Source organism: Mastigoproctus giganteus, chromosome 11, assembly GCF_048544385.1.
Source record: "Mastigoproctus giganteus isolate SK-2022 chromosome 11, ASM4854438v1, whole genome shotgun sequence".
In the NCBI taxonomy this organism is placed as follows: domain Eukaryota; kingdom Metazoa; phylum Arthropoda; class Arachnida; order Uropygi; family Thelyphonidae; genus Mastigoproctus; species Mastigoproctus giganteus.
In genome coordinates, this window is record NC_143585.1 from 113,760,039 (window position 1) to 113,779,764 (window position 19,726).

The window sequence follows — 19,726 nt, forward strand, 5'->3', positions numbered from 1 at the left end:
CTTGGGAACCAAATTTCTAACACTGGCCCTCAGCCTCTTGCCCTACAGCCACCTGTGATCCATCTCACAATCTTCCATGAGATTTTTTTTTTTTTTTGGGAAGTCATTGGCGCATCGGCTTCTGTGGCCATAATGCACCTCCCAAGGTTTTTGCAGTACTTTGATCCAAGCCCGAAGCGGGATTCAAACCCGCGACCTTTGGGTTGCCAGGCAGGCACTTTACCCACCTGGCTAGCCCGGTCGGCTTCCATGAGATTAATATTGTTCCAACTTATACAGTAACTTCTTATGTAGGACTGAGTCTGATGCTTTACTAAATGAGACTACACACAAGGGAGTATAAATTCAAGTTGGAACAAATTTCCATCTGTTGTTGTGGAAATGGGTGGTTTGAATGAATTCAAGGAAGAACTAGACACATTCTTAGATGGATGGATGAAGTGTGTATGTTTTTTTTTTTGGCTGAATCTTTATAATCTTGCTTTCTTGCAGCATTTGCCACCAATAATACTAACTATCCAAACAGAAATCCAGAGTCAGCAAAATCTTAGGTAAATTAATGTCTAAAACATGCTTTACTAATCTGTTATCATCCTGCTAACAATTCATGTGATCTCCAGCTTTTTGAAAGCCAAAAGTTGGTAGCTATGCCGCAGTAGTGAGGGAACTTTGGTATATCCCTCATTCTAAAATTTACAGCGTAACACAGCAGTAATCAAATGACATCTATTCTGTACACACACACACACACACACACACACACACACACACACACACACACACACACACACACACACACACACACACACAATGTTCTTTAGCCTTCCTAGTTAGTCAACCGTTCTTAGCATTACTAGAGGCATTTGATGCAAGAAAACAAGCTTATGCAGCATCAGCCAAAAAAAAAAATAAAAATAAAATAAAAATAAAAAAAATAAAGAAACCACTTCCACTTCACCCCTCTGTTCGTTCAAAACACCTGTCCAGCTGAGCCTTAAACTTATTTAGGCTATCACCTTCCACGACAAGGGATGGAAGTCTGTTCCACCAACCAACCACCCGCTGGCTAAAGGCAAATTTCCTCACGTCTATCCTACATCTGTCTTTCCTCAATTTGAATTTATGCCCTCTCAGGTGATTATTCTGAGCGAGAGGAAGAATCCCATCAGCATTGAGCATGCTCAAACCATTCAAGGCTTTATACACCTCTATCAGATCACCTCGCTGGTGCCTAGTTTCCAGACACTGTAATTTGCAAAACTTAAGCCTTTCTTCGTAAGAGCACCCCTTTGTTCCATTCACTAATCTTGTTGCCCTTCTCTGTCCTCGTTCCAGCAGCTTTACATCCTTCTTGAAATGAGGCCTCCAGACCTGTATACAGTACTCTAGGTGTGGCCTGACCATTGCCTTATACAAGGGAATAATCACCTCCTTATCCCTGCTAGAAAAATTCCTATATATCATTGACAATACACCATGAGCTATTCTTGCAGCCCGTCTGCACTGCTCAGAGAACTTCATATCTGCCTGCACAACCACCTCCAGGTCCCTTTCATTCTCTACCACTGTCAGTGTAGTACCACAGAGTTGATACGTTGCTCTGGGGTTGCTGTTTCCCATGTGTAGTACTTTACATTTGTCAGTGTTAAACTTCATTTGCCACCTCTCAGCCCATCTGCTCAACCTTTCCAGATCCTGTTGCAGCAGCATAGTGTCAGTAGTGTCCTTGACAACCCTGCCTACCTTTGTATCGTCTGCAAACTTTGACATTAAGCTTGATAATACCATCATCAATATCATTTATGAATACAGAAAACAATAATGGACCCAACATTGAGCCCTGAGGGACTCAACTAATAACATTAGTCCACGACGAGCAGTGTCCATTGATTACAACTCTCTGTCTTCCCCCCTCAGCCACCCCTTTATCCACAGCAGCAATTTGCCTCCAATGTCACACTGCTCCAATTTGTGCAGCAGTCTTCCATGTGCAACAGTATCAAAAGCCTTTCTAAGATCCAAGTATATAATATCAAAGTTATTCCCTGCATCCAGTTCCTTTGTGACTGCATCATAGTATCCAGTTAAATTGGTCAGGCAAGACTTCCCCTTAACAAAACCATGCTGTGTCCGAGCTATAACTGAAGTCTTGTCTAAATGATCCTGCAGTGCTTCTTTAACTAGTGCCTCCATTAATTTTCCTCGAACAGAAGTTAAACTCACAGGTCTGTAATTACTTGTGTCAGCCTTTGATCCTCCTTTGTGAATTGGGGTCACATTTGCACATCTCCAGTCTGTGGGTACCTCCCCTGAGTCCAAGGAAGCTCTCATAATTATGGCTAAGGGTTTGCTTACTTCCTCTGCTGCCTCCTTTAATGTAACTGGATAGAGATCCCATCCACCCCGGGTGCCTTTCTTGTGTTTATCTTCAACAATTTCTCCTCCACTTTACTCTCAGTTATTACAAGATTCTCTAGCTTACTGCTAGAGTTGAATACACCTCTGGCTTTCCCCTCGCTAAATAACTCCTCATGTGTGAATGTCGATGCAAAATATTCATTTAGTTTGTTAGCTACCTGAGCAGGATCATCAACAGTTGACCCATCGATATCAAGTGGACCAATCTGATTCATCCCCTTTCTTCTAGAGTTTACATAAGTAAAGAACTCTTTGCTGTTTTTCTTTGCATCCCTTGCCAAAGATTTCTCGTAATCTGCCTTCACCTGCCTAACCTCCTTTGTAACTTGGTTACAGATCAACTTGTATCTATCATAGGCTTCTGTGTCATGTGTTAATTTGTATGTATCCCATGCATGTTTTTTCTCTGCCATATGCCTCATCAGTTCATCTGACATCCATTTAGGCCTAAACCTTGAACAGTATTTCTTGGTTGGTATGTAAAGCCTAGTAGCCTCCAAGATAAGTTCTTTGAATGCTTCCCATTTTGCATTTGCTGTTGGTAACATCATCAGTTGGTCCCACTGTATAGAATTTAAATACTGTTTCAGTCCATCGTAGTCGCCTTTACGGAAGCAATAACCCTTCCCTTTACCCCTAATGGTAGTTACCTCTTTCAGTAAATCCCACTTCAGCACACTGTGATCACTGCCACCTAGTGGTTCGTTTATCTGCAGATTCTTAATGCATGAAGAATCACTGCTGATAATCAAATCAAGAGTATTCCTCCCTCTAGTTGCCTCCCGAACATGCTGATGTAGAAAACACTCATCCAATAAATCCACAAAAGCCCTGCTAGTGTGTGAGTAACCAGCCCCCAAATTCCAGTCAATATCTGGGAAATTAAAATCTCCCATTATAAGACTCTCTGATTTACTGGCCCACTCTATTTCCCTGTACAGTTTCTTATTATACTCATCAGAGTCATTAGGCCTATAGCACACTATTACTCTCAATTATGATCTCCCAATGCTTATGTCACACCAAACTGACTTGACTCTGCACCGTCCAGCGATGTCCACTGGCTTCGCTTCCTTGGATTTTATGTATTTCTTAACTAATAGCATAACCCCTCCTCCCTTCCTATCCACTCTATCCTTTCTGTAGACGTTGTACTCCCCAAATTCCAGTTCTGCATTCCTTATATCTGTGTGACACCACGTCTCTGATATCCCAACAATATCTGCCTTTGATGTTTTGAGCAATACCTCAAATTCATCAAATTTATTTACTAATTTTGTACATTGCGTGCACCTTGTAACTTGCGTGTACATTGGTGTACACGCAAGTTACAAGGTGTACACCAATGTACAAGTATACATGCACCTATTTCTATTCTTAGCTACCCTAACACAACACATGTGTTTACTTGTACCGCAATGACTCCCCGCAGACTCTGAAATATTTCAGAGACTGCTGGGAGTTTGCTTGTTTTTCAGGCTTCTGCTCATTCCAGTAGAAGCAGTGCAAATATCTCTTTCACCACTGCCAGTGGCTACTGTTAATCTATTCATCTTTGTCTCCCCCCAAGCTAGCAGTTTTCTGACCCACCTAACACTGCCTCGATAGCATCAGCAAATATTCTTGCACCCTTTCTATTTAAGTGTATCCCATCCCTGTAGAAGCAATCTCTCCTGTTGACAAGTACAGTCTAGGCTGAAAAAAATTCTACCCTTTGAGCCTTGCACAATTTTTCCAGGGCCGAATTGATCGACAAGGCTCTCATCATATACTCCCTCCTATCGTGTCTGGGCAGAATTGCAGACACTTTCAAATTCAACCCTATTTCACGGCTTTTTTTCAACGGTGACCTGTATTTGTTAAGCAATTCTGCCGGTCTCCTACTCTTGATGTCATTAGTGCCAACGTGTAGAACTATATCACCTTTTGTGCCCTTAAAAGATGATATCTGCTCTACAACGTCATCAACCCCCTGGCAGACATACCCTGGTCCTGTTCCACCTATCCTTTTTACAAAGCATGTTCCCCGTTTCCCTGACAATAGAATCACCAACAACTACTAGTTCCTTTGCAACCAGCGCATTCTGCCTTGGGGGTTGCTGCTGTGTTGCGCAATGACCAAGTGCAAGCTCTGGCGTTGATGTCGGCAGCTGAGAGCTTGATGGGCCCCTCAATTTAGTTCCTTCAAGGGCATCCACCCTGTCCTTCAAGCTCTCATATAGGCCCATAACAATGCTGAGTTGTTGCCTGATTTCGATACACTCCTTGCATCACGCACACACACAAAGACATCCCCCATGGCAATATCATGTCCCGTACCTGAATGCTCCACAAACATTATGCAAGCTGTGCATTTTAGAAGGCTGTGATTCAGAAGGCAACTGCCCCCCCTCAATTCTCCTCTGAGCCACAGCACTTCCATTAGCTTGAACCTTTTGTTTTGCTGCTCTGAGTCATGATTTCTTTTAATTTAAATAAAATTTCAATTTCAGCTTATAACCCTAAGTTATCTCCCAGCACAGTTATAACGGAATATATATTTTTTAGTGTCAAGTATTAATTATCTCTGAGTTCCCTTTATATAACTTCCTTATCAGTTATGTATTAATTAATTATGTTACGTTTGTAATCTAAGTCGGTATATGTATTTAGTTAAAAGTACAATTTAAATGCCATTGAAGTTCAACAAGTTTAATAGATTTTACCGATCACTGAAAATATTATAACCTATACTATACTAACGCTATCTAGGTTCGATATATAACGATCGTATGACAAAGACAAGGGCGGGAAATTACGAACGGTAAATCTATGGACACTTAAGTATTAATTAACTTTCAAATCTCGCTGTCTCAATTCAGAATAAACTAATGATCCTTACTAGGTCTATAAGCTACTTACAAAAAATAATTTGATGTAAAAAATATTCAATAAGCAGCTAAATATGGCTAAAAAACTTCTCGTTCAGCCGAGTTGCGACTTGTAACACGTGGATACCCTTACCGATACTTTTATGCAATTGCAAGGCCGAGTAAATAATAAATACACCAAATTAATCAGAAAATCATAAAATAATGCTATACTACTAAATTTAAATCAAAAGTGTTAGAAAAACAATAATTTCAAATCAATAAATAAGAAAAATCCACTTAGCGGCTTTGAACATGTCTGGCCCCTACTAGCCTCGTCAGCAAAAAAGATATCTTTAAGTAAATCCCACACCAGTTCTTGATGAACAAGTTAGTGCAAAGCATCATTTTAGTTCATGCTGAATCACTGAAGTAGGTGAAATGGCATCGTTTTTGTTACATCTCATATGTGAATGTCTTTGCAAGTTGTCTGGTATTGCACTACCTCATATAAGCAAAGCTTTGCCAGTTGAAAAGACTAATGTTCCTTATTCTTGGCACATGCTACCACCCAAATAGCACATTTTCATGTTGGCCTCTCATCGGGTAGATATCTCATTGATACAATGAGATATCTCATTTACAAAGTAAATAACCCAGTTACAAAGTTAACTCCACAATATGAAAGATGCCAGACAGTGTGTGATGGCAAAGGGTTTAGGGCTGAAAGCCTCCGACTATGGAAAATTTACTGGATAAACAAGTTAGTGCAGAGAGAGCATCATTTTATTTTGTAGTATATCACCAAATTAGGTGAAATGGCATATTTTTTGTTACATCTCATATTGTGAATGGCTTCACAACAAGTTGCCTGGTATTGTACTACCACAAATAAGCAATGCTTTGCCAGTAGAGTACTTATTTTGGTTATTTACTATAAATTAAAATGATGTTTAATTTATAGTAAACTATAAATTAAATGCACTAACCTGTTCATCTGATAAATTTCCTGTAGTCTGAGGCTTTCAGCCCTAAAATCTTTTTAGTCTTTAACAATTCTTGTTACTCTGTCTTATGTTTCGCTTCCTCTCTGTTTCTAAAATAAATAATCTTTTATAGCACATTTCAGGTAATGCATCATTCGTGTCTTTCTCTCTTGTAAAATATTTTCATCAATATAATACCTTCAATATTAAAAAAAAATAATAATAATAATAAATAAATTGTTGTTAATACTCATCATGACCAGTAGGTCAGAAGACTACAATATTCATGAATACAATCATTAATTGTATTTAGCAATCACGTGAACCTGAACCATGGTCCGCCCAAAGAGCATGTTCTACAGCACTCTCATTCCTAGCCACTTAGCCTACATCAGGATACTTTAATTAAAAAAAAAAAAAAAAAAATAGTAAGAATCTACCTCAAATAAAGCAAATATTAAAAACAATCACTTTGTTAGTAAATAAATCTTATTCTGCTATTTGTCAATTTTCAACATATCCATGATCTTTTACTAATAGCAAATGTGCACAATCCTTTAACCTCGCTGGCAGCACTAGTTTATAATAATTACATATTCTATTTTATGTGATTTTAGAAATTATTCCACTGAGATCCTGGCACCATCAGTATTATCTGTAATCAAAGCAACCATCATTATACTGGGGTCAGGGACTGAAATCTTTAGGAATGATGTTAACCAGATAACTTTCTTTTATGAGATATCTTGGTTTTTCTTTTATCCTTTATCTTCTGCTCCTAAACTGTCAGCAAAGTCACATTGGCTAGTGTATGGGAGGGACAGCACCTTTCTACCCTTGGCTCAGAGCTTTCTTTTTTGCACCCAGCCAAGCTGCATCTTCAGGTTTGAGAACTGCTCAAATTTTGTGAAATTTATATCACTCACTTGATTTTCAATAACCATTTGCTTAAAGCAACTACACGAGTGTGAATTACATATCCTAAATCAGATTATTAATAAAGTTGTGTATAAATTATTTGTCTGTTGATGAACATTGGCAAGATCAGGCATTAAACAAACAAAATATTTATTAACAGAGTAATTTTGACTAATTTACATTACATGTGCACATGAATAGTTATGCTTATAGCTACATATACTGTACAGCTATCTATAATTATAACTCCTGGAAAGGGAAGAATTCCTAACTTATTTCGGTCTTAATCTGAACTTTTTATTAATAAGTATGGCCTCAGTTTCACCTGAAATATGTTGTCCTTGGGATCAGTGACCATCTATAGATTTAGAGAAATTCATCTAAATAACATTTGACAGGCAAGGAAAGTCAGGCCATTCTCCAGCATCAGTTACCTATTGATGTGAATAAAGTAATGACCATAATAACGTTGTCAGATTTAAATAAAACTACACAACTAAGTTGCTGGAGGATTTGGGAATAGCAATTCTGTGGTTTCCATATAATTATGAGAGTTGTTTGAGAAGTACAAAGCTGATTATGAAGGGCTTATTTAAGGGGTTTGGGTACATGGTACTTTTTAACATAGTTCTCTTTGAAGTCAATACACTTTTGCCACCAATGCTGCATGCTTTGATTCCAGCTGCAAAGAAAGTCTTCTCTTAGAGCTCCAGAAATGCGTCCACTGCATCAGTGATATCACTGTTGGTGGGAAGGCTTATGCCAGGTATTTTTTCAAATTAGGAAATAGGTGAAAGTCTGATGGTGCTAGATCTGGTAATTATGGAGGATGGTCCAACATTTCAAAGCTGCACTCATGCAGTGCAGCTGTGGTAGTGATAGACTTGTGACCAGGTATGTAATCCTGGTGGAACAAGATTTTTTTTGCTAAGTTTTCTTTGGTGTTTGCTTTCTTTGATGTTTTCACACAAACACCTCACAAGGTCTGCATAATATGCCACTGTTATTGTCTGGCCTTTCTGAAATTAATCCACAAGCAGTGCTTTGATTCCCAAAAACATCCCCAAAAACTGATGCCATCACCTTGTCCACAGAAGGAATCTACTTGGTTTTCTTTGGAGGCGGGGAGAAGAGCTGTGTTTACTGTTTGGACTGATCCTTTGTCTCTGGCTGAAAGTGATGGACCCACGTCTCATCCTTGATTACAAACCTTGCAAGGAAATCTGCTGGATCTGCTTGAAAATAACGTATGTTCACTTGAAAACTTTTGTGCATTTCTGATCTGCTGTCAATAACTTTGGGACCCATCATGCTAACACCTTTTTCATAACAAGAACCTCTGTTGTATGTGGTACACACATTCAGATGAGATGCCTAAGACTCTGGCAATGTACCAAACTGTCACTCATCACCAGATCATGTACACTGTCAACTTCTGGAGTGATGGATGTTGCAGGTCTTCCTCAGTGTGGGTCATGTTCCAGGCTCTCCCTCTCTTGTTTAAATTCTGCTGCTCACTTCTTAACTATGGAATAAGAAGGGCATCTTCCCACCAATGTTGTAACCATATCTTCATCCCTTTTTCCCCCAAATATTGGATGATAGCACAGTGACAGATTTTGTTCATCTTTTCTGATTCAGACAACTATGTTGACTTCAGGTACTGTAATAAATAAATAAAATAAAAAAAATAAATAAAAAAGACTTTATTGAAGCTGCATGGAACTTGGTGGGTTACTATTATTTGAAGTGTTTTCATTAGATGCAGAAATTTTTAAAACTGTATAACCGTCCTTTAATACTCAGGCCACGAACTTTTCAAATGTCCTTCGTTGCATTCATTTGAATTAAGCATTATGTTGCATTCTTTCCCACCTGCGTTATCACTTTACTATACTTTCTAATATATCAATAATTAGAGCAAATTTTATCTAAAATTTAGTTTGCCTCCAGCTTTGATGGTGACTTCAGTCTATCAGTGGGTACAAGATAGTTAGCCCCTGGATTGCACAGTAGCTACTTCAGTGGTATACTGACTTCTGGCGATTCTTCTCCACTCCCACATGCTTCACCTTTTAAATGAGTGAACTCCTCCCCCCCACCATTAAGGTGTATTTTTTCTTCAGATGAAACCATTTAATTGATGTTGTTATTTTATGAACTTTATTTCCAAATGATGATGCTTTGTTTTGTCTAAACCAGCAGTTCCCAACCTTTTTTGACTCGCAAACCCCTTTCAACATAATATTTTTATCAAGAACCACTAAACCTGTATTCTCTGAAATCGTATAATAGTTCTGAATTTTTATTATAAAATATTTCCAGAATTATGTTTTTATGTGATATTGCGTAATAATATTAATTTATTATTAAGTACCTATACAAAACAGTGGCCTTTGAGAATTAAAAAAAATTTAGTATGGAAAACATTTATTTAAAATGATATACTGTAAGATAGTAAACTAATTATAAGAATTGTGGGAGATGTGGTTTCTTTTGTTGGCAATTATTTACTTCATATTTAATTTTATTTTACTTATTCTTTGTTTATTATTAGTTATATACGTATTATTAGTTGGCATGTTTGCACTCAGACACCCCCCCCCCCCACTAACATCCTGTTGAATATGCTTGCTATGTAAGGGCATGTGACCCAAACTGCATAAATTAGCTCCTTAAATTCTTTTACTCAAGCAGTTTCCTGGAGTATCCTAAAAACTAACTGAGAACACTCCACCAAAGGTCATCAGTGGCTTGTATTGCATATGGTGGCCCAGGAATGTTGCCCATACTTTGAAATATATGATGCAGTTTTTGGAACCTTCTCATGTAGACTTTGTACTAAAGTTTAGTTACACAAAATGTTAAAAATAGAGCATATTAAGACAGCAAGTTGTATAACTTTAAATGATGTAGATTTTCTTCATAATTTAAAGTAATATATTTTTGTTAAAAGAAAAAAAATATAGCCTTAAACATAATAAAACTAAAATTTTCTCTGCACCTAAGTTTAATTCCTTCAAGGTCGAGCATCTTGACATTGCACAATCAGCTCTGACTATGCTCCTTTCATGAATGGGCAACATGGCCATTTCCTGATTTCATCCATTTTCTTAACATAGCTGGAAAATGGTGCAGGATTTGGGAGATTTATTGGTATTAAAAGTTTTCTGGGTTCTAAAACTTGGCAGTATGAAAAATTATAAACAAAGCTGCAAAAGGTTGAGCTGTTTACAGTTGACATGCCACACATTTTTTTTTAAGTACAGCAAATTTGTGGCCAAGTGGTGGGATGCTACAGGGGGAGTTCATTGGAACTTTGAGAAGTTCCAAAATCTTTTGCACATAAAGTCAGACATTTTTGTTATCATAGTATGCATTAGTAACAGTCTGTTTTTTCCTTCTTTAGAATACTATTATAATTGTATCAACAGCGATTCCACAGATTCTGCTCAAGGGCTTTCTTCATAAAAATTGATGTACAGCACTGGGGAAATGGTGTACTGCTTGGAAGAACTAGCCCCTGAAGAAGTGAAAAATGATTCTTTGCTATGGAATATATTATGATTTGGTACACCAAATCATAATATACCCCATTTTCGTCAAATATGTAATCCAATGTGTTTTATTTATGGGAGGGGGGTATGCTTTTCTTGGTGTTGAACTGATATTGTGATATCATCAGTAATGAAGTTTTTCAATAGGATGGCGCTTAGTAGCAAAGCTAAATGTGGAGAGAATGATGCAGACTATTCTTCTGGTGAAATGTAGAAATACATCAACAGATCATAAGTTTATTGGAAAGGGTTCTATGAAGGACCTTATGGAAAATAAAGGAATCAATAATACATGGAGAAAAATCTCCAGTGTAAACTATTGTTTTTTAATATAGTGTTCCAGTGTTTTCATTATTACAGAGTGTATCAGTAATAACAGGAGTTCCCCCCTTATTCTTTAGAATACTGTTATCTTCAAAATTTTAACATTAAATGTGAAATAATTTCTTTGTTTGCTTTTTTAATAGGCTATGGCTCGAGATCAAAAAAACTACTACCAGGAAACTCCTAAACAAATAAAGAAAAAAATTTTAACTTTCAAGAAGATACAGAATACAGACAACTGAGAGTTGACTTGTATTTATATATATATTTTTAAATGTTTGTTTATGTGATAAATATATTGTAAGTACCTCATTATTGCTTTGTAGCCATAAACATGTTTCTTATAGGTTGAGTAAATGTGGGTTTCCTTTTTCTAATTTCTCTTACTGTTTTAAAACTGTGTTTGTTTTCATTAGTTATGTACTAAATTTTGCCTTTCAGCGCATATATATATAGAATCCAAATAATACAGAGTTTGAATTATAAAATTAACTTAATATTTAATTGTTATATATAGAACGAACCGATTAATGCCATCCAGCGATAGAACATTTCATCGGACAGTATGTAAGCCCTAATTAGATAAATTATAGTGTAATGTAAATGTCCTCCCTGGTTTCATATATTATAGTAAAATATCTTAGGAATTAGCCATTCCGTTTTTTCCTTTTCCTTTTACATTTTATTGATTTCTTTCACCTACTCTTACTACCTAACCAGGATCCCTACCTCTTAGGGTTGGGAAGTTACGCTCCCGGTTACATCCGACGTATAATCGATTAATTACTTTTCTTTGCCTTTGCACTTTTATCTATCCTTGTGCCTTATTTTCATACCTCACGAACTATTAGAGTAATTCGAGGGGGAGTGAGGTACTATTGCTTTATCTACACAGCTTTCCGTTCTCCTTTTGTTCTTCAGCAAATATTAATCAGTTCTCAGTCGTGCTTATAATGTTGCAGCGATCGGTCGGGCTAAATATCATCCAGCCTGTATTCTACCAAATTACGGTTTAGACCTATTCCCTATATGGTAGGCCAGACTTATAATTGCTTGCCTGCATTTAATTTTAACTTAAAGGAATATTCTATTATTATGGACTTTTTGGCCACGGCATACAGGCAGATGATAACAGAAACCGATGGCTCAGCCTAACATGGGTTGGATATTTTGTAGGGGTTTAGCCCTCGACAAAGTCCCTTGCAAAATAACTTTTTCCCATGTAAGGCTCATTATATTAATTATCGTATTATTATCTATGTCCTTTCATGTATACCGGGTGTACAGTTGGCTTGAGGCTACTGCGATTTTCAAACTAGGGAGGACATTTACATTACACTATAATTTATCTAATTAGGGCTTATATATATATATATATATTAGTATATTTTTGTTTCAAATTAGCACTGCAGTTATTATATATGATCATCTAATGAAATAAGCAAAATTGGTTCTTACTTGCCCAAGGAACTCATTCAAAAACAAGTGTCAGAGTAGGAGATGATTTTGAATGTATCTATAAGAATGTTATAGATACAGATGAAAAAGATGCCTTTTACACTACTTTCGTAGTTTTCACTTTAAGAACTATATGGTGTATTTACACTGATATTAAATAGATAATGTCAAGATCTTATGATATTATGCCTAGTTGCATTTAGTTTCGATTATAGTATTATCACGTACACCGTTTGGCATCTCTCATATTGTGGGATTAACTTCACAACTGGGTTGTCATGTTAGCAGTAACAGGGTACCTCCTACCCACTGATGAAAGGCCAACAAGCCTTGAAATGGTGCTGTCTGGGTGGTGGTGGTACCCACTGAGAATAAGTAACAATAGACTTCTCTATTAGTGAAGCGTTGCTTGTTTACTGTAGTGCAATACATGTGAAAGATGATCACAATATGAGATACAGATGAAAAATGATGCCTTTTATGTTATGGTAGTTTTTTCTCTTTAGGATATTGGTGTATCCTATCTATATTGGTGCATTTACACCGATATTAAATAATTTCAAGCTCTTATGATATTATGCCTAGTTGCATTTAATTTTGATTATAGGAATGTTTTGATTATAAACACTTCATAAAAACACTTGTAATTCTCTAGGAGTGTAATTGATATTACAAGTGTTTTTATGAAGTGTATCAATTATAAATCTTTTAACAATACAAAAGTGAGTTTATAACAGTTGTATGAATGTGACAGGAGTGTATACTTCTGTTACATCCTAGGAATAGTGCAGCATTATTGTTGTACTTGCATATCTTTTAGTTGAGTGTGGTATTTTTAATTTAAACTAAAATCATGTTTTAGTTCATGATTAATCAAATCAAAGCATGTAGAGTAGTTGGGTACACTTTGGCTTGAGTAAAAAACTACCCAGGGAAGTTCTATTGGAGTTTTATAGTATGCACTACTTGTAGAACGTTTGTGGAGCAGTCCGTAGCAGGATGTGACACAGCCGAAGGGGATGCTTTGTGTGTTTTGTGTTTTCCTTGCAGTGTAAGGAGAGTAGGAAAAGGGTTGATATCCTCGAAGGAATTAAAACTAGGGACCGATCAAACACTCAACTACCCAGCTTGTTGCTAGAAACTATGCTTGCAACAGACAACACAGTGGCATGCCAAAGCACTAGTCGCACAGAAAGTATCTTTTGTTGGTGGCTCTATTGTCAGGGAAATGGGAAACATTGTGCAAAAAAAAAGGATAGGTGGAATAGCACCAGGATATATCTGACAGGGACAAAAGTTAAGTATATTAAGAGTAGGAGATCTGAGCACTTAACAAGTACAAAGCAATGCTGGGTAACAGCTGCGAGTTAGGATTAAAATTGAAAGTTGTCTTGAAATCTTGTCCAGACATGATGAGAGCCTTGTCAGTCAGTTTGGTCCTAGAGAGAGAGAGAGAGAGAGAGAATATTTTTCAGAGATAGGATACACTTAAGTAGAAGGGATGCAAGAATACAGGAACTTCCCAACTTACGTAATACTCGACTTGCAGAAATTCGACTTTATGTAAGTTTTTGCCAGCCAGTGCAAACTTAAATAAATTGTGGAAACGTATTTTGCATCCAATAGGAATAAATGGAGGTATCGTGAAAATATCATAATGTGAACCCAATAACACATTGGTTTTTTTTTTTTTTTTTTTTTGTTCAAAGTCCTTGGAAGTTGAAAATTTCGTTATTACTAAGTTATTTATCTCTCTCTCTCTAAAAGGTCATATTTATAATAGAAATTGCAATACACTTTCATCGTTATCATATGTTCCATTATAAGAATCAATTTTGAATGCCTTTGTGATATTTTTCTAAAGCACGTTTCATGACTGAAAAACAATTTTGACTTTCTGGTTTATTGGGCTTTTCTGTTTGTGCATCTAATTATAAATGAGTAGTAAACTCGATCTTATTGCATTTGTGATAATCCCAATAACTGCAGTTGTGTGTGTTTTTATGCTATTATGGTGAAATCTGTTCCCCTTCACTGAAATCTTTAATCATATAAAAAACAAATTTTCAGAAACTTGTCTTCATTCCTATTTACATATTACAATGGTAAAGGGAAAATGATCAACAAAAATTTCAAGTGCTGGCAGTGCTAGGAAACAAAACAAAATTGATTTAGAAGTGAAGATCAAAATGAATAAGAAGTATGAAACAGGACAAAGTTTGTCATCTATTGCAAGGGAATTTGGTCTCGCTGCTTCAACAGTGAATACTATTTTAAAGGACAATGCGCGTATAAAATAACATGTCAAAGGATCAACAATGATCACAAAACGGTGTTTAGGTGCTATATTGAAGATGGAACAGCTATTAATAATATGGATGGAAAATCAGATTCAGAAGCAAGGGGCCCTGAGTCCAATGGCCATTCAAGCAAAAGCAACAAGTATTTATAAAGATTAAGGATAAGTATGGCAAACGCCAACCCAAGTTCATGGCAAGCAATGGGTGGTTTAATGGGTTCAAGCATCACTCTTGCTTTCACAACATAAATGTATGTGGTGAAGTTGCCAGTGCCGATTCTGCAGCTGAAGAGAAATTTTGTGATGTGTCGGAAAAAATTATCGATGAAGGCAGCTATTCAATGCAGCAAATTTTCGATGTTGACGCAACTGCTCTGTATTGGAAAAAAATGCCGGATCGAACATACAATGCCAGGTTTAAAGGTGTGAAAAGATAGGGCCATGCTCTTGCTTGGGGCTAATGCAGTGGGAAATTACAGATTAAAACCATTGCCTGTGTACCATTCAGGAAATTCTTGTACATTTAATCAATAAAGCCACTACCTGTACATTTCCGATCGAACCAGAGAGCATGAATAATAATATCTCTCTTTGAGGATTGGTTTAAGTGCTGCTTCATTCCTGAGGTTGAAAAATATTGTAAAGGCAACGACGTTCCTTCCAAGATTTTGTTTCTATTAGATAATGCTACTGGACATCCTACGCCATCCAGATGATTTCAATTTGAACGGGAGAGTCATATTTCTACTGCCAAACACACTTCACTCGTCCAACCTATGGATCAGGGTGTTATTTCAAATTTAAAAGCATACTATTTACGCACAACATTTTCTTAGGCACTGTCTGCAGTAGATGATGAGAAAAATTTTACATTAAGAGACTTTTGGAAATCTTACAATATTTACCATGCTATCTTAAAGATTAATAAGGCCTGGGTGGAAATTACTAAAAGTTGTTTAAATGGCGCATGGAAGAAAATATGCCCATGGCATGCAAAAGGCTTCGAAGGATTTGAAAAAAGACGAATCATATGAAGAGGTTACAGATAAGATTGTAAAGGTTACAGAACTACTTCAGTTGGAGGTTGATGCCAAAGACGTGGAGGAGTTAATAGAGAAAGAAGAGAAGGAATTATCTAACGAAAAACTTATTGACTTGAAGGCAGCGATAGTGAAAGAAGAAAATGCTGACGAAGCTCAAGATGAACCACATGAGGAGCCAAAATGCTTAAACACCAGAGAGATGGCAATGACATTTCGTGAAATTTCATCAGCAATGGCGAGGTTTGAGAAGATGGATCCTGACAGCGAACGATTCTGAAAAGTTAACAGAGGAGTGAATGATATGCTTGCTACAAAGAAATCTACAATGAAAAGAAAAAAGCCACCGTCCAGTCATCCATTAATATGTTCTTTCATAAGGTTGAGTGGCTGACCCCTTCTAAATCTCTGCAGTGGCGTACTTATCAGCTGAAGACGTCGATTCTGGCAACGATGCTTGAGAGGTAAAACTTACTGATGTTATGCCTGTCTCCTTTTTTTTTTGTAATTTTATAATTTTGAAATTTTTTAAATTGCACGCTTTTCTAATTTTTCCCGTGCACGAGTTAAAAAGTTGAATAAATACAATAAATAATTCTATTTACATGTTTGTCGAACATTTCTTTTTTGATTCAATCAATTCAATGAGCACAGTTGCGAGTGCTGCACAAGCATGGGGGAAATTCTGACTTGCGTAGCGTTCCGTGGTGCGCAACCCTTACACAGGAACTTCCCGTGGTGCGGGAAGTTCCTGTATTTGCTGACTTTTGAGGAAGTGAATTGGAAAACTGCTACTTGGATGGAATATGCAAACTAATAGTTTAACAGCAGCTGCAAAATTTATTCTTGTAGTGCTTCTTTTGGGACATGCAACAGCCTAGAAAGCGGATTACCTGATGCATTACAGGGCTTGCTATTGGTCAAAATGGGAAAAGCAAATTTTATGGGATGATTTACAGATACTTAAAAACAGGCATGTTTACTTTATATACTAATGCTAGGAACATAGTAAATAAGTTTGAATTTGTTAGTATTGGTAACACAAATGCATATTTGTGTTGGGTTTAGACATGTGTTGATTGGCTGAACTGACATTCAAATTATATTTTGTTTTGTTTGCTTATTTAACTTATAGAAGGTGGTGGTCGTGGCATATTTTATGATTATGGTTTATTTGTTATTTTATATTTTTATAGAGTGATCCTTTAACATTTGGCTGGATTAGTGACAGAAATAAGATCCTTTTTTGGAGTTATAAGGGCTGTTGTCCCTTTAAAAAGAGGTGGTGTTTGTGAGTTCCCTGTCTTAATGTAGTTCTGTTTATTTATTTAAGTGGCACTCATACTTTCTTGAACGTAAGGGTGCAAACATGACTATCCCCTAGGGAAGTTGTTTGCACCGGTGAGTGTGAGCATTGTTTTATCATTTTATTTTGAATATTAGGGTGCATCTTGGGTATTTAGGTAGTGGAATCGCACCTAGCCAAGTATCACCTAAGTACAGAAGTGGGGAATTATTTCAATGTGGGCATCAAAATAGAGTTAAAAAATAAATGCTTTTGCCTTATGTTTTTCTGCTATTACTGCTTGGGGACAATATTGCTCTTCCTGTGACTGTAAGAGAACTTGGATATAGGCTCTTGTAGAAATAGTGTGTTTGTCCACCAGTCCACCTAAGGCAACTAATTTAATTTTTAATTGAATAGCATCATGCAGGCAAGAAAATCCATTATTCATTAAAAACTCAAAGGCACTTGTGACTATTTGGTTCCATTATCAGACAATAGGTAGCCTCATTTAGCAACCTTCTGCCTAGTGGTGAACAAATGTGTTGAATTTAAATGAGCAGCGAAGCAGTATTTAGAAGAAAACTTATTTTTAAACAAAACCTTCAGTACTTGTCTGATGATGGAACCAAATCACAGTTTTAGTTTTTAATGACTAATGAATTCACCTACTGGGTTAAAAACAAAATTAGTTACTTTAGGTCAACTCATGGACAAATGTAGTTTTGTTCCTAAAATACCTAAGCCCAGGCACTGTCACAGGTGTGACATTATCCCCAGGCAGTATAATGGCAGAAAAATGTTATTTTCTCAAGCTATTTCAATAGCTTGCATTGAAATTGAGCCCGCACAGCTCACTCATAGGGGTTTTATTATTCACATAAAGTTACTTTTTAAAACCTGAAGAGTTGTTTCTGAATGCTACTTGGCTGCTTATTTAGATTTGATACATTTGTTCAACACTCTTATTGCTGTTAAAGTCCAGATCTTTAGACTTGAAATGAAATTTTACTGGCCTAAGTGTTTACATTATTTTCCAGCTGGCTGAATTCATGCTGGAGGAATCTAGGTTTTTTCAGCATGCACAAGACACAAATTGGCTCACAAACATACACTTCTACAGACATAATACATACAATGCAATATATCTATGTTGCTGATACATCTTTCTTGGCCTCAAATTCCAAGAAATTTAATTAGTAAATTTCTTGGAACCTAATAAAGGACAAGGGAAAGTAATCCAAGGCTTAGAAGGAAAATCACCTTCTGTTAATTTCTCTTTTGTTTGTTAACAAGACATAGAAGAAGAAGAATATCAACCTTGCATTCTTTGGCCTGAATCACTCGGTGCTGGGCCCATTGTTGTTTTGGGTATTTATCAATGATATCGATGAAGGTATATCAGACTTAATGTCCAAGTTTGCAGATGATAAAAGGTTGGCAGATCTGTTAATGACAGTAAAGATAGTATGCTACTGCAACAGGATCTAGAAAAGTTAGGCAAATGGGCTGAGAAGTGGCAACTGAAGTTTAACATTGAGAAATGTAAAGTACTGCTTATGGGTAACAGTAATCCAAGAGAAATATACCATGTGGTACTATACTCAGGGAAGTGGAGAATGAAAAAGACATGGGGGTAATTGTGTAGTCAGATATGAAGTTCTCCGAGAAGTGCAGATGGGCTGCCAGATCGGGTCATGGAGTCTGTCTATAATATATAGCAATTTTGCTAGCAGAGACAAGGAGGTGATTATCCCTTTGTATAAGGCAATGGTCAAGCCACACCTTTAGTACTGCATACAGGTCTGAAGGCCTAATTTTAGGAAGGATGTAGAGTTGCTAGAACGAGTACAAAGAAGGGCAAAAGATTGGTGAGAGGAACAAAGTGGTGCTCTTACCAAGAAAGGCTTATGTTCTGCAAGTTGCAGCATCTGGAGACTAGACACTTGCAAGGTTATCTGATTGAGTGTATAAGGCCTTGAATGGTTTGAGCAGGCTCAATGTTGATGGCATTCTTCTGCTTGCTCAGATTACGAACCTGAGGGGGCATAGATTCATATTGAGGAAAGACAGTTGAAGAATAGATGAGTGGAAATTTTCCTTTAGCCAGCTGGTAGTTGATTGCTGGAACAGACTTCTGTCTGTTGTTGAGGAAGTTGATAGCTTAAATAAATTTAAGGCTCTACTAGACAAACAATTGGAGTGGGTGAATTAGGAAGAGGTTTTTTTTTTTTTTTTTTTTTTTGGCTGATTCTGTATAAGCTTGCTTTCTTCCATCATATACCTCAATTAATGCTAAATACTAAGGAAAAAAAGGTGGATTTCCTTTCTGTGTTTTTACTTTAGACCTTATAAATACAGAACCACTTGATGTTAAGAAAAGAAAGTTTTCACTAGAAAAGAAACAAAACTATATGAGTTTAGAAGAGCACTCTATAGTTGCAGGGAGAAAATTGCTTGGCACTCTGTGCCAATCTTGCGAGTGGAATATTTCCAATGCATCCAACTCCTGGCCCGTAATATTTTTTTCAGTGGTCTTGCACGTTAAACTACCCTTGCTGCTTTTCATGCAAAGCAGGATAGTTTATTGTG

The 19,726-nt window shown here is 36.8% G+C and overlaps 1 protein-coding gene across 1 annotated transcript in view; it reads left to right on the top strand.

Annotated features, from left to right (window-relative positions):
* The window catches only part of LOC150078359 (nucleolar protein 16), a 61,880-nt gene extending 50,471 nt beyond the window's left edge, over positions 1-11,409 (top strand). The window contains exon 5 of the mRNA XM_090384839.1: positions 11,196-11,409. Within this exon, the coding sequence (XP_090240965.1) occupies positions 11,196-11,294 (99 nt within the window). The 3' untranslated portion in view covers positions 11,295-11,409. The remainder of the gene's footprint in view (positions 1-11,195) is intronic.
* Positions 11,410-19,726: the final 8,317 nt, after the last annotated feature.